We start from the raw sequence: 16,605 nt of genomic DNA, 5'->3' as shown, positions 1-16,605 counted from the left end.
CTCTCTCTCTCTCTCTCTCTCTCTCTCTCAATCTGTTTATTACTTTTTAACACCAGATATTAAGCGGGTCTAATCTTTTTCCGAATTGGGACTTCCAGACAATTTCACAAGCACTTTGGTTAAATTCGCGATTGTGTAGTACAGTAATGAAGGGAGACATGTGTGCAGACACATCACATTCCTGTCAAGGTCAGAGTTAAATTTGCGTATAGTGTCCGACTCGCAAAATTTGCTGGTTGCTTTGTTGGTTATAAACATGAGATTTGAAAGATTGTTCATGTTACATCTTTATATTTTCCGCTGAGAACCAGAACACCATTATTTCAGTTTTGCAGCGGTACTGAATTGTTGGTGTCACATTGTAGAGATCAGTCTTCTCTGCATTATGATGTCAATTTTAAATTATTTTCATTTTCAGTAAAATGTTAAAAATCAAAAGCACTAAGGGTGCAATTTCATCCAATTTTAGAACAATGCTAAATCTACAATGTACCTGCTTTGGATTTAATACACTTTTTGTTTCATAAAAATTGATTGTTCTGTTTTTATTGTAAGTCTTAGAACCTGATAGTGCCCTTCTAGTTCTCAGCCAACAGTATGGGCTTTTCTCTTCAATCCATCTTTATCTCCTCCTTTTCTGAGAGCATTGTGTAGAGATCTTATATTTGCATACGTTGAACTGCAATAATTTTCATTTATTGTGTTGTGTTTTACCATGGTTTAAACAACAGGACAGTGGAAGAGTTTTCAGACACGGCCTTCACCGCGGGAGGATTCTTCAAGTCCGTCGGCCTCTTTGCAGGCATTTTCATGGGCTCCTTTGCCATGGGGGCAGTCATGGGCATCATCACGGCCATTGTATCCTTTGCTCCTCGGTGTAAGAGTAGCACCTGGTAGGGAAGACTGCCAATCTCCTGGTTGCCATGGTTACACAGCCTTGACATCATAGTGGCTAACGGCAAATATTTACACCCCCAAACTGTGACACTGTTTAAACTGGGCATGCACAGCAAATATTTGACTGTTCAGAGCTCTCTATATGCACTATGACATGCAGAAGCGACCAACACATGGATCATTTTCTGTAATGATTCCTTCAAATAGCTTGTTCAATTACAGTATGCCTCCTAGGTGGTCAAACACATGGCCACAGGTCACTTTTTCGTGCTGGTGTTGTAAAGGTTGTTAACAGTTAAATCCCAGAGGAAGTTTGAAGGGACTGTTGACAGGAATCAGGTTGATGTGCAATGACCAGATAAGGGATTGTACTGACCTACAAGAAAGTAGGTTTCCTGTATGTAAGGACCCACATTTTTGTGATGCTTAGAAAAACCCACACAAAGACTGTATGTGTTTGTGTATTTTTTGTGTACCATAAGTTTCCCTGATAGATGAAAAAGGGGAGCTATAGATTTTTGCGGCACGGACGTATAGAGGAAAATAAACTCTATTTGGCAGTGTGCAAAATTTCTTTAATATCAAATTCGATCTGGCATGGTCTGAGTTTTCATGGTCGGTTCTGGGCCATTTTAGTGTACGCTCCAATTCACGATGCAGAGAGCTTCTTGATGCAATGATCATATGGGGGCGCCGTTTTACTTTGTGTAGGCTTGGTCCTCATGTAATCTGAAGTTACTTTGCAACAGGACGTAGGGAGAGAGGAGAACGGCCAACGCAATTGTCGCCTAAACATCTGCATTGCAAATTTGAAACTCCCACTTGTCATTGGTAGTGAGAAATAATTGATTTTGTGAACTCTCGCTCACACAGATCTCATTGTGTTCATATTCGTATGTATTTTTATTGATAACTTAAGAAGAACCAGTACACAGTATCATTAGGGATTTCTGTATAAGGGACACAGTTTAAAAATCTAAAAGAAAACAAAAAGCATTTGCAGCCTCTATACGGGTTTTGTGTTTGTGTGTGTGTGTGTGTGTGTGTGTGTTATTCATACTACCTTCAATGTATTGGTATGTGATTCTTGACCTCGTATTTTAATAGCGTAATGGAATGAAATGCATCTGTCTATTAATATTTTTCCCTGTATATTTGTTTTTCTTTAATCACCTATCTCCTTAACTTTAGAACCAATGTGCAGATAACAAAGTTCACTCGAATCAGGGACTTCCCCCTGCTAGAGACGGCCATGTTTACCATCATGTCCTACAGCTGCTACCTCATGGCTGAAGCTGCTCAGCTCACAGGTATTTTACATGTTGTTGTTGTTGTTGTTGTTGTTGTTGTATTTATATGATGCACGACACTCATTTTTCCATAACCAAGGGCCAAACAGTTTGCTATTTTATATACCATGGATCATGCATTTTGTTCCTCTACCCCCCCCCCCCCCCACACACACACACACACTCAAAGAAATAATTGTTTTTGCTTTGCTGATATGTCCCTTTAATTTCTTCAATCTTGTGTTGCATATTATTCATCCAGGTATCGTTGCTGTTCTCTTCTGTGGAGTCACACAGGCACATTACACCTACAATAACTTATCAGAAGAATCAAAGAGGAGAACGAAAGAGGTAAAGATTCTGTTTGATTATAATCTATGAATTTTAGCAGTCAAAACAAGCACCCATTGAGAGGGTCTGTGATACGAATGTCTTTTAAAGGGTATATCTCATTATGCTTACAATGTGTTCATTGCTTAGAACATTGAAAATAAATCACCCCATGTGAATTGGATTCAATCAGTAAGATTGCAATTAATGTGTACGTGTTTGCATTTCTTGATCTATTTTTTCATTCATTTATTTATTTATTTATTTATTTATTAGTCTATCTATTTATTTATATGTGTTGATTGAATAATCGATTAATTAATTAATTAATCAATCTATTTATTTATTTATTTATTCACTTATTCATTCGTCTTTAATATGTGTTTCCACTTTTGACTGCAGGCATTTGAGCTGCTAAACTTCTTGGCAGAGAACTTCATCTTTTCCTACATGGGTCTGTCAGTCTTCAACCACACCAACAAACAGTTCAGCATCAGCTTCACGCTAGCGGCTTTTGTATCCTCTCAAATGATGAAAAACATGCTTCCAAAGTGGAAACTTTCACACCATTATAAATAGTGCTAGACCAAGTTCTGTAAATTATATTTATTTCTAATTACAGACATGAGTGTGTTTCATTTCTGTGCACAGATTTCCCAAAATATTTCAGTGTTCTTATTTTTTTTTTCACTAGTTCACTAGAGTGAAAATTCATTATTTCCATACTGCAAAATATTCCATATTAACAGTGAATCCATGTTGTGTTGTTACCTACTCTTAATATCTTGTAACCAGTAAGTGAGCAGTAAGTTTGTAATACAGCCATAGGAATATGTGAGCACAGATTATTTCATAATCAGTGGCAAGTTTATTGCTACTAAAATATGATACGTCATGCGGCAGCTTATTGTTTAGCAAAGATACCACCGAAAGAATTTCAAAGTTGCTGGCTGTGCTACGAATATCTTGATTGATATAGATATGAGAAGAGCTGCATTAAAAGAGTCAAAGATTGATATTGTATTTCATAGTTATATATATCACTGTAGATGGAAAATGATATCTCCTAAGGCCATATATCAATCCAAAAGCAAACATTTGCTCTGTCAGCAAATATTCAGTTTCTATGTGTTTTCCTTAGCACTGAATAATTCCCCAACAGCTTGGTATAATTTTAGGCAGACTACTCAACATATATCCGCTGTCATTTCTACTCAATCTTGGGAGGAAGGAGAAAATACCATGGAATGTGCAACATATGCTCTTCTTCTCAGGTAAGAAAAGTTCTTCCGTCTGACATGATGATTTGCTGGATTCACAACTTGTTACTGGGTTGCCAAGGGCAACATTTATTGAGAGAAAAAAAAAAGTATGCACAAAACTTTTAAAGTATACAAATTTGTTCTTGTAAGTTAATGCGACTTCACACTAATTGAGCATTTATGTGTAATACAGTATGTCCCCAAAAAAATTACAACGGGGGCCCTCCACAATGATATCTTTAAAAATAGTGAATCAATCTAAATACAAGTTCAGGGTATGAAACTATAACCCATTGCCCACATCTTACAGAAAATTCCCATTCGATTTGCTTCAGTGGTCAAAGAGAAATGAGGAATTTTGTAGAGGATATCGGGAATCTCTTCTGTCCAAATTCTGTGTACTATTCACACACAAGAGCATCAAATTGCTAAAATTGGAAGAATCAGACTCATGACATGCTTTACAACAATCCTCATTTCTCTGTGACTGCTTAACCAAATTGAATGGGGTTTTCTGCAAAATAGAGCTAAGATGTTATATTTCAATACCCTGAAGTAGCACTTGGACAGGTCGATCATATTGGGTTTTATCAATTCGAAAATCTAATTGTAATTTTGGGGGCGACTTACTGCAGTATGTCCCAAAAAAATTACAATCAGATTTTCGAATTGATAACACCCAATATGACTATTCTTTTAAATGCTACTTCAGGGTCTTAAAATATTACATTTTAGCTCTATTTTGCAGAAAACCCCATTCAATTTGGTTAAGCAGTCACAGAGAAATGTGAATTGTTGTAAAGCATGTCATGGGTCTGATTATTCCAATTTTAGCAATTCAATGCTCTTGTGTGTGAATAATAGACAGAATTTGAACAGAAGAGATTCCCGACATCCTCTACAAAATTCCTCATTTCTCTTTGACCACTGAAGCAAATGGAATGGGAATTTTCTGTAAGATGTGGGCGATGGGTTATGGTTTCATACCTGAATTTGCATTAAGATTGATTCACTATTTTTAAAGATATCATAGCGGAGGGCCCCCATTGTAATTTTTGTTTGGGACATACTGTACAGAAGAATTTTGTAAGGGAGGTATGTTTGAGATTATCATTCTCAGGTAAAGTTGTTGCTAGAGAAGTAAAAAATGATGCATTCAAACTTCATACTTAACCTTTATTACTAGGGTCACCCAGGTAATCATGGTGTTTGTCAGAGAATACCAAACACTTTCCTCTTTTGATATTGTAGAACAAAAGCCGCTCCCTGTTGCTCACTCAAGGTGGCTATCATACTGGTGGATAGTGAATGGTATCAACCCAGCACATTATGCCGTATGAAAGAAGGATTTATGTTAAGGTGGATGTCCACTAGAGTCCTGACAAGATTAGGAAGCTTGCAGAAGCAGAACATGGCATCTCGGCATTCTTTCCATGTTGTACGCAGAAAAAACGTGCCAACCATAGATTCCTGGGACAGTGTTACAAATATCTACATTTTTTGACTGCTGACATGCTTGGGAGTGTCCCAGGTATATATTTGTGAAGGGCACAAAATGCTGTGGAAAATGCCAATTGTAGCAGGACAGCACAGACACATCTAGGATCATTATCAAGATCATTTCCGCATCCCAATTTTTAGTCTCAATCAAAATGCGGATGCAGAAATTTTGCCTTCTCACAAAGGTGCAGAAATGCTTAGAAGAATTTAGGAATGGATGTGCGAATAGGTTTCCCTGTGCCCTAGATTTTAGGAGCGCACATTGTGACTATCGCATTCTCTCCTTACCAGGTCTACGAGGGGCCATCGCCTTTGCTCTGGCGATACGCAACAACGCCACCTACGGCCAGGAGCTGATTTTGTCCACGACATTGCTCATCGTTCTGGTCACTGTGGTGGTCTGTGGCGGGCTGACCACTCAGATGCTGGCCTGGCTCAAGATCCGGGTCGGGGTCACTGAGGACGACACAAACCAGAACGCCTTCCATGCAGGCTCGGTCAGTTCTTTAATTCCAGGTTTATTGCTTGTTAAAGGGTGTGAATGTGAATAAATGAATGACAAAAAAAAAAAAAATGTAGGACTAGTAGGATGGATAGATCGTAGGCAAGCTGAACTCCAGATTATGGGATTGAATAACAAAGAGGACATGAAACAAAATGCCTTTGACCTTTAACACGGGATTTGATTTTACCTGATTTCAAGTTCGTAACTGTCAAAGTTGTGAATGTGAATGAATAGATGCGTGACTAAATGAAAAAAAAAAGAAGGTAGGTATGATGAATAGATTTTTAGCAGGCTTTGCTCTAAATCAGAGACCAAATAAACAAAGTCTGCATAGACTAGTTTGCTTGCCTCTTATGTTAGATTAGTCAGTCTTTATGATTTCACATGCATTGATCCGAAAGTCTTGACGTGTATGATCGTAATAAAGAGGACAATGAGAATGATTAAACCAGAAAGATAGCTGAGACAGATAGATTGTAAGTAAGCTTGACTGAAGATCAGCAATTAGGTGATGAACCTTCCACTTCAGATGATTGACTTTTTGTCTCTTTAATCTGTCATGAATGAGAAAGATTTACAAGTTAAAATGTGGATAGATAGATGACACCAGCAGATATTTGATTAATCAATGTATCAGGGAGTGAGTTAGTTATTAATGTTGTTGAAAAAATCTATGTGAGTAAATGCCAGCTCACAGTGCAGCTGAAGGTTGGGCTATGGAAGTTGTAAATCTGAAGACAAGTGAATTCATATGTGCTCTTTCTTTTTGCTGTTATTATTTGATTGTGCCTAAAGTATGAATGCAAAAGAAGAAGGGGGGGGGGGGGGGAACCCAAGGGATACAGTTGATATCCTTTTTTTTTTAACGAAGATCTTCCAAATGCAGAGTACAAAGTGTTGAGGATTTATATGTGATACACTACGTTTTGCCCACCATGTTTGTTTGCAAGATGTCTACTGTGCACTAAACAATGCTATTTATGCATGGGCAAGACTTTGATTTTATTTTTTTGATATGACTCACTTCTCATCTTGCCTCATTATTCGCACATTGCCAGCTTTGATTTCGAGCAAATAAACAAACAAGAGGCAAAGAGGCCAAGCACTGACTGTCCATTGTTGCTGATTGTTCTTCTTTCTCTCTTTCTCTCTCCGTTTCTTCCCCCCTTCTCGCTTTACTGTTGTTGTTTCTATCTGGTTTCTTTGCCATGATTGCAATGTTCTGTATGGTGGCATGCTTATTCTTGTACTTTGCCAAATTGCCCCTCTTCATTTGACTATTTCTCGTCTGACGATGCCGAGTTCTTGACTCTACTATGCATGCTTGCCTTTTCAAAATTAAATCTTACTTATGTTTGATATATCTAAGCCTTGATTGATTGTGTTCTATCTCTTTCTTTCCAATGTGCCTGCTTTTCTAAACTTTCTGATTTCTTGTCATGACCAATGGATGACTGTATGGATTAGGAAATGTTTTTTCTTTTCCCTTTGATGTTGCCTGATTTTGGAAATTATTTTCTGTTTTTTCATCCACAACCTTTCCACAAACCCTTGATAGTTTGGTATTACTATTGATATTTTGTCTGTCTGATTGTTAATATCCATGTTCTGCCGTTTTCATTTTTTAATGCCTTCTGTTTTGGCTTCTGGAAGAAAAATTTCTTCTCGATGTATTCCTTTTTCGATTTAGTGGTATTCCGCATTGTGTTATACTGTATCTTCATTTGTAATTTTCCTTTTTCTTTGTCATGAAATTGTGTTGTCATCTCTACAACTGTATGTTATTGTTTTATTGATGCATCTGATACAAACCTTCCTCAAAATCTGCATCATGTTCCCTTTGCAAATGTTTCCAATCATACATTCATTCCTGTCTCATGGACTTAGTGTACAACCTCATTTGCATGTACTTGTGTACTTTTCCATGTCTTTTCCACTGTCCATAACTTCATTTTCCCTCTGTATTTGTGTGTTATCACTCATTTCATGTTATTTCTTCTTCCCTTTTTCAACCGTTTTATTCTCCTTGTCTCTCCATAATATGTCATATATTTGTTTCCATATAAACTCACTTCTTTTTCCTTCTTTTGTCCTCTCTCTCTTCTCTTCTCCGGCTCTCTTGCCCCTTGCTCTCCTTCATTTCTACATTTCTCCTTTCCTCTCTCTCCGCCTCCTCCTCTTCCTCCTCCTCTTCCTCCTCCTCCTCCTCCTCCTCTTCCTCTTCTACCTCTTTATCCTCCTTCTCCTCTTCTCCTGCTCCTCTTCCTCTTCCTCCTCTTCCTCTTCATTCTCCTTCTCCTCTTCTCCTTTCATCTTCCTTCTCCTCTTCTGCTTTCATCCTCCTCCTCTTCCTCCTATTCTTCCTCCCCTTCCTCATTCTCCTCTTCGTCTTCCTCCTCTTCTCCTTTCATCCTCCTCCTCTTTTTCCTATTCCTCCTATCCCACTCCTCCACCTCCCATCCCACTCCTCCTCCTCCCCTCCACATTCTTTTTGTCTATTTACATATCTTGTGTCGATTCTCTCTCTTCATTTCCTCCCATACCACTGCTTTGCCGCCTCCTCATGTTTTCTCAATGGATGTACAACTACCTCACTTCATGGCCAACATTTCACCTGACTTCCACTCTCCCTTCCTACCTACCACTGTCTTATCTGCCCCATAATCCCCTTCCCCTTCGATCATCCATCCACTGTGCATGTGCCAACCACACCCCACTGAACATCCTAACCCAATCTGATGAATGACCAAACATTTTTTTTTTTTAAAATCAACCAACCTAACTTCCCACCAACCTACCTACCTTCCAACCAACACAACCTATGTATCTTCCAACCATACCCTATGTACATTCCACCAAGTGCCTGTCACCATTTTTATTCCCTCTGAGCATTTTCCCTTGACATACCTACCTGCCAACCACATTACGAATCATGTGCCATACCTATCAACCAACTGCCCTGAACCATCACTTTCCTTGCACCTCTTTTTCATTCTTACTTCTAACTCCTACTAATTCCTTGACAACCCCTCCCCCCCCCCCCCCCATTTGATCATGGCACTTGCTTGTGATCCCTCCACCCTTCCCCCTCCACCCCGAAACTTCCCTTGCATCTGTCCTCTATTTCATTGAATCTGACACGATGAACCTGCTGGTGATGTCCTTTGGATGGTATTGACCTTGAACAGTCCACACAATATTCACAGATCTCCGACCAGGAGAGTCGGTTGAAGAGGAGGAAGCAGCAGGCGTGGGTGGTCAGAAAGTGGTACGACTTCGACTACAGGTAAACTAGAGTTCTATATCATATAATAAATATATATGTGTGAGCGGAATGGGGGAGGGAGAGCAGTAACTTTATGAGTCATCACTTTCATCATGTAGTGCTTTCTGTGCTTCACATGGTGTAGCAAAGTCTGATTGATTTTCACCATTCTTTAAAAATCTGGTCACAAGAGGAGCGAGCTTCATAACAGTTTTCAGACTGCATTTGTTTAGAATAGAGCCCTTAGATCAGTGATAAAGCAGTTTGATGAACAAAAATAGAGGCTAGTGTATTCACTGTCTCACTGCCCATTTGCCACTTGTTTCGACTAACAAAGCAGGGAATAATGTGCCTGGCATGTGTGTATCATACTGAAAGTCCATCCGTCTGGATTCCTGTTTAGAAAAATCAGAAGATTGTTGGTTTGAGTCCAACCTGAGTATATTATGCCCATCATTTTGTCCTGGCTATTACACACACACGAAAAAAACAACAACCAACAAACCTGCAATAATCACAGCTTATTTAAGTCGGTGCAGGGCAATTATAAGTTGCATTAAAAGTCCATCATATTTAGAGAAATCCATCTCTGAAACATCTGTTCACCATGAACAGAACCCAAACTACACCTGATGCTAACATTCAGAATACGTAAAGCCAGTTTTGGATTGAACATCTTCCCAGGTTCCTGAAGCCGATCTTCACCAAGAAGGGTGCCGACTTGAGGGAAAACGTTCCAACATGCTGTCTACCTCTGGCAGAGTGTCTGACAGTGCAGGTGGGGATCCTTGTACATATAAAGTACTTTACATATCAAATGTTGTATTACAGACCAGGGTTTCACTAATGCTACTCAAGTATATAGAACCACAGTGTATGATTGTGTGTATGTTTACACACAGATAGATTAGATAGAGACAGAAACATTAGATAGTAAGACAAGCAGGGAGACAGACAGACAGACAGATACAAATAGACAGATAGATAGATAGATAGATAGATAGATAGATAGATAGATAGATAGATAGATAGATAGAAATAAATAAGCGTGCCTAAAGGTCTCTGCCAAGGGTCTTCCCCTTTCATTTGGCAGTGCAGTGTCCTTATAACCCATTTAGACAAATACTCTGAAGTATACCAAATTCATGGTTTAAGGGAAATATGTCATATTCCTTTCCTTGAGGTATAAATTCTAAATGAAATATTTCTGAACCAAGTAGCCATAAATCTTTTGATTGAAAGAGAATGCAACAATTCAACAGTGATATGAACAGAGTTTTATACAATGCCTTAAACTCCTATACAGGATGACAACCCAAGCGTCACTGAGGACAGTGATGATGATTTTATCCTTGATGACGATATCAACCCCACTCAAGTAGACGCCAACTCGCCCAACAATGGCTCGGCCACTCCCCCAGGGCCTCGCCCACCGGAAGAGGACGCCACCTTGGAAGGCGACCTGGGGCTTGGGGATCACCAGCTTCACACGGCAGGCATCCTCAGCACCGGTGGCCCTGCCCCAACCAGGGTATAGCGCAGTATCAAAGGGGCACCCTGCCACCAGTAGGCAGTAGCATTCTCCTTCCTATCTTGCTCTGTGATGTGCGTGTCTGTTCACCCCCGAGACAGCAGCTACGTGCTGGGCAGCTTGGAGCTATTCATGTCTGAGTAGAGCTTTCCTGACGTACATTTAGTTCATGTACTGTGAACGCGCAAATTTTCGCGGTGCATTAATTTTTGTGCATTTTGTGCTATTTTTGGCTAGTGAGAATTCTAAAACCCGCAAAAAAAAATATCTTCACAATTTCTCTGCACATTTTAAAATGGGTGGAAAATTGTGCAGTACAAATTCAAGAAACTGGGAATGTGGTTTTGAACCGCTTAGCACAAAAAATTAATTGCGTGAAAATATGGACGTTTACAGTATCAACTCAACTTTGAACAGTGAATGTACGTTGGATCATTTTCTGTGCAACGTTTTCCCATATTTGTGACTTGAAATGTCAAATTTCATGGTGGAATTCAAGTACGGAAGAATAAAGCCAGATCAAGTACAAATGGCCAAAGCCTGTCAAAGAACCATGCAAAAACTGTACTTCTCAAATTTTGTGTTAAGATTGTCTTCTTTTATTCGTTGAAAGCATTTTTCAAGCATGGAATTCATTCTATCATTGAGGAAAGTTTCCAGAGAACTGTTTTTCATATTTTTGAAGTTTTATGAGAATGTGAGGCTTGCACTTTTATTATTACATTTAATGTGTATTTTTTCTTCTTTTTAGACATTATTTTGTTAAAATGATGTTTTCATATCCTTTGGTCATTCAGTTTTAGCTTATGATGTTGATGAAATATTCTTGGTTTTATCCCTTAGTTTAATGCGCTTGTGAATGTTTTGTTTAATAGCGTAATGTTTGTGCATTTTATTTTTCTAATGAGGAATTTGGAAATATGATGTTTCTACAGTTTTCTATGATGATACATGTAGTTTGTGCTAGATATGTAAGAATGTGCTGTTCTTGACATATGTTTGATAGAATTGTAAATTGAAGGGTTTTATTGTTAACAGTAAATTTGCTTTCTACAAATGAGGAGTATTCTCAATATACAGTACACAGTCCAAGGCATAGCCATGTTCAGGGTTCTTATATCAGCCATTTCACTCCATATGCTAGTCCATGGTAGTAAGCCAGTTCGCAGTTCCACTTTGCGCATGAGCAGAAAAAGGTCATTCGTACCAACAGGAGCATTGGTTTTTAAATTCACTAAGATAAGCATTTGTGATGGGATGATTATTCATGCAATCCTTATAAATGGTGCTTGCCAGCACGTCCACCTGACAGAAAATTTTGGTATTTGGCAATATCAACAGAAAGAGATTGTTAATACATTCAGTGCAAAGTAATGAAATGGATGCTTTTTCAGGTGTTATTTGACAGATCATTCTGTCCATCTGGTCTACACAAGTTCATTCTTTGTTTGAACAGGATTGATGAATCCCATAAATTGTTACGTAAAGCTTATGCGCTGAAAACGAGTGCAGTGCCCCTATCTGACCGAGAAAAAGAAAGGTCATTCGTGCCAATGTGCCCATGAGCTAACTCCGAACTGGCTTATTTTGTCAAACCAATCTTCTGATTCAGCTAAAAAGTCATGTTTTCCTTATGTGACCGATTTGATTCAGTGAATATTTTCCTCAGTAATATATAATTATATATATACATATCTCATGAGAGAAGTTGAATAGTGAAGTGTTTTCATTAAATGTTACTTGAAGCTGTGAGAGATTTATTTCTCTTTCCATCAGATATACCATCTCTGAATATTTGCAGAGGCAAATGCTCTCCTTTACCCATGGTACAAGAAAAATTGTATCACTTTTGTGATGATGATGGTTGCCCTTTGATGTTTCCTCTGTACACCTTGTGTAGTCACTACGTATGCCAACACATTATTATGCAAATGAGTACTGAAAATGTGATATCATGTTGTTTGAAATATAGAATGTGTCAATGTATACCTTGTTTGATTAGTGTATGAGCAGAGATGGAGCATAAAGCTTTGTCAAGACTACATTGCAGTGCTAGAGTATTGTGCAGATTTTAGTTTATAAGGTGCTACAATGTAGATGATAGTCATTTTAAGTTTAGACACAATATGAGACACTCAACCGGTCACTGTGTGAAATGAAGCAGAGGAGAGATATTTGAAGTCATTTAACTCATTTTCTTTTTATACACTATAAGGGTTATTTTTTTTCATGTTATGTTACAAATATTTGACAAGAATGCTGGTGTCAAGGTCATATGAAACCACGCCCATGTTTTTCCCTGCTTAATCATGTAGAAAAGACAAGAATCATCTGTGCTCGAGGCGGATGTTCTATATCACTCTGATCATTGAAAAGTTTTGTTTGAATGTAGCATAGAAATTCATGAATATCCTGTTGTGAATTAGTCATGTACAGTTGTATATAGAATGCACAAAAGAAGACTTTGAAAGTTATGCCAGTTTTGAGAGTCTTCTGTAGCTATCCAGATATTTAGAAATGGATCTGAAATTTGAGGGAAAATATTTCCAAAAAAGTCATACCAAGAGATCATCATATTGAGGTCAGTCTTGATGGATGTTGACAACAGTTGCTAAGCAACCCTTCCAGAGTTCAATATCGCCAATATACTTCACCAGATCAAAGCAATGGGCATACCACGGCTTCAGTTGATGGGAAGGTTTCGAGGAAAAAGACACGAGTCTATCAGACAATGGCTGCCAAACACAAAACTGTTGTTACTACAAATGATGGATTGCCCTCCTATTTCAAATGACCTCTGACCCTTCATCATGAGTGTGTGTATGTGTCTCTTGTGGAGAACAGAATAAGGTTTTCATTTTAAATGTGGTTACAGACAGTGCATATTCTGTTCATAGTTTAGGTAGTAGTAACACAACTTGATGTGGCACCATTTCAGAAGATTGTTAGCTGGTGTGCTTAAATCCTGCTGTATATGAGGCAATGTATGTGAAGCATCCCCTGTAAATATAATTTTCTATTAAAAAAAAGTAAACAGGGAAATTGTTGAAGTGCTTTAGCCTGTGACATTTGTTCATAAGATTTCAAATATTTTTGTTATATGTATGTTGTACATGTCTACAAGCCATAGCAATGTAAGGAACTTATTGACAAATTGTATTGTCACCCATTTTGGAGTTGGATTCTCTGTGTGTATAAATGTCTGGTCAGTGGTTTGCTACCATTTAGAAATTATGTTTCTTAATCTTCTTCATAGTGTTTAGCAAAACACCCAGATGTAAGTGGATTTTCTAGGAGGCTGTGTTGTGAATCAAGGTTCATGAACATGATCAGTGATCACAGTAAGCATATGTTTACCCTAAGTACAGACCATCGCTTCTCATTGCAAATCATGGCTTCCGAAAACTCAACTGGAGATGAGATGAATTTGATAATTAAAACTAAAGTTGTACTCACTTGTAGGTAATTCACCGTAGGATTTTCCTTCTACTGTGTTTTGTTTCATATCTTGGCACATTTCATCTCTTCATCGGGGGAATGCTTGTGTTCTTAATAGATTGAGCTCAACAATACCAATTATAGCCTGTCAACGAGATATCTCCTCAAGCCGTTTGAGTAAAATTTGAATGATAGCTGAGCAATGTGGGGCATTAAAAACTTGAGGCTGAACCCACTTATAAAAAAGACTTTGTGAGAAAGAAAAGAATTAAGTTAAGTAGACAAGAAACGGTGCAGCATCTACACAAAGCATATGATTATGGAGGTAAATTGTATCAACTTTTTACTCTTAAGAACACATACACACAAAAGGAAAGAAACCTGAAAATACTGTAGATTAATCAAATCTTGTGCTATGTTGACTACAAATTGGATGTGCAAAAATCTTTACATGGCAGATGATGGCCGACTACCCCATGTGAGAATACTAAACATATTCCCAGCTATGTATTTTGGCAAGAGCACTTAGTGTCAATTCTGTGATATGGTATATGTACAATGCAAACATTTCGCAAGGATAAATAATGATACCCGAGGAGGCAAAGAAATGCAGACAGTGAAATTCTCAAAGCCTTCAGTGAATGGTGACATATTCATTTGGAGCATATACATCAGACAGGAATGTAAGTTGTTGAGCTAGGTTTGTGAAAATTAATGCATCCCATAATGACCTGCATGATCTGGGCCCTGTTTTATGAAGAGTTAAAATCGATTATAAAGTTGATTTCAACTGTAAGTCTATGGCAGACTGTGTGGTACGGAAATTTAAAATCAATTTTATCTTTTGATAAAACGGGGCCCTGGTCCATTTGTCTTGTTGCTCACAGTGAGCAGACTTGGGAGATTCCAAGAATAGCGACCATTCTTCGCTTTGGTTCTTACTGTTCGACTCTTATTTTTGTGATAAACAAAATAAGGAAAAGGTTTGTTACAGAGCTTTTATTTTTGTGTTGCAGTCGATATCAAATACACTGTATCAGGTAATATGGGGTATGACCCACATTCAGTAAGACTATGCTGTTCATGCAATTGAAGGGACTTTGTATATGTCCTTTATAGACTGTTAAAAGCCTTACAAATTGACAAATGTGTATCAACATGGTTAATCTACTTATTCTGAGCATCTTTTACAGCATCACATATTAATTTAACATACATACTAAATGAATGCCTGTTTGAGGTAATCAAGAGTTGTCACTAAAATCAGATTTTAGGACAGAGATATCAAATCTTTCTGTATGTTTTTGTGTTCTTTTTTTGTAAAATTTAAGATGCTATTGCTTTCTCTCCATGTTTGACTTGTGATTCCTGTAAAAAATTGGGCACATATTTGGCACCCCCTTTATATCAAACAAAATTATACATGGAAAATCATACATCTTATCTAAATCATGTACAGGGTATGAAGAAAATCTGGTTATGTAAAGAGATGGCCATGCAGTCACTTTTATGTGTCTTCTTGCACTGAATGACAGACAAATGGAGGTCTGTATTTCACACAGCATCAAGGCTGTCGGCACACTCATGTAAAAATAGAACACTATCATTTCAGGTAAGTTACTTCTGATGGCAGACATCAGTGTGGAGTATGTACTTGACCCTCCACAAAACAGGAACTATTAAAATACAGTATCTTTGTACAAGAGTCATGTGCTCTCTGAAATCTGACACACACACACACAGGGTGAGTTCTAATTACAGGTATGTTAAGTGTTTCATATCTTGCAAACTGGTAATTGGGTAACCCATATCGAAGTGCATGTTGGAAGTCCCGTAATTGGGTTCCCACAATGCACTGAGAGGTTGTAGAAAATATTGTTAGCTGAGAGGTTGTAGAAAATATCGTTCGTTGAGAGCCAGAGGGTTGTTGGCATTGCTCAAAGTCTGCTGACATGATGTCCTTCTTCTCAACAGATGATAATGAGCAAATACTATTGCCTGCGGCAGAGAAAGAAAGATGGATAATTATTGCTTTTCTTTAACATATTAAATGTATGTGTTGTGCCCATTAGCAAAAGCATGACAACATATTTCTGATGATGTACACGTGTACTTAATAGTCAACCCAGAATGGTAAGCTTTATTGTTCAGGTGTGTACATGTAAAATTGTATGTCGAGGTGGCAACATGCAGCTTGGGATTACAGTATATTAGTATTCTAAGGATTTGTGTAATATTCAGAACGTTGATCCATATGCTGCATTGTTCAAGCTTTCGAGTTCCCATTTTTAGAAAAATTATGGAAGCTCAAAATTACAAGTGACACCAGATGACTTGTTGGATCTTGCCAAGTGAATTTGTTCAAAGACAAAACAAAAAACACACACACACACACACACACACACAAGAAGATAATTTCATGACAATTTCATTTCCATCAACTTTGTTTGACGTATTGTGGGAGCCGGGCACCTTTGAATGTTCCACAGATAAATGTTGCTGTATAAATGCTGTTAATCATCATCAGTATCCTGACAGTTTATTAATGCCAAAAAGACTGATTTTCTGGTCTTTTCTTTATGAACATG

General features: G+C 38.0%; 1 protein-coding gene across 2 annotated transcripts in view; it reads left to right on the top strand.

Annotated features, from left to right (window-relative positions):
* Positions 1–13,315, top strand: part of LOC139714247 (sodium/hydrogen exchanger 6-like) — a 35,742-nt gene extending 22,427 nt beyond the window's left edge. The window contains exons 7-15 of one of the 2 annotated variants that reach the window (XM_071625963.1): positions 732–858; positions 2,102–2,207; positions 2,449–2,537; positions 2,919–3,032; positions 3,679–3,790; positions 5,570–5,775; positions 8,990–9,069; positions 9,733–9,826; positions 10,355–13,315. In XM_071625963.1, the coding sequence (XP_071482064.1) occupies positions 732–858; positions 2,102–2,207; positions 2,449–2,537; positions 2,919–3,032; positions 3,679–3,790; positions 5,570–5,775; positions 8,990–9,069; positions 9,733–9,826; positions 10,355–10,585 (1,159 nt within the window). In that variant the 3' untranslated portion in view covers positions 10,586–13,315. Of the gene's footprint in view, positions 1–731; positions 859–2,101; positions 2,208–2,448; positions 2,538–2,918; positions 3,033–3,678; positions 3,791–5,569; positions 5,776–8,971; positions 9,070–9,732; positions 9,827–10,354 lie in introns of both variants that reach the window. The other variant, XM_071625962.1, reaches the window with a different exon arrangement.
* The last annotated feature ends 3,290 nt before the right edge of the window (positions 13,316–16,605 follow it).

This window comes from Diadema antillarum, unplaced genomic scaffold (assembly GCF_040938485.1).
Source record: "Diadema antillarum isolate AM-2024a unplaced genomic scaffold, OU_Dant_1.0 seq00002203_RagTag, whole genome shotgun sequence".
NCBI classification, from domain to species: Eukaryota; Metazoa; Echinodermata; class Echinoidea; order Diadematoida; family Diadematidae; genus Diadema; species Diadema antillarum.
Note: the sequence above shows the minus strand (reverse complement) of the source record. Positions and strands in the feature narration are given on the sequence as shown.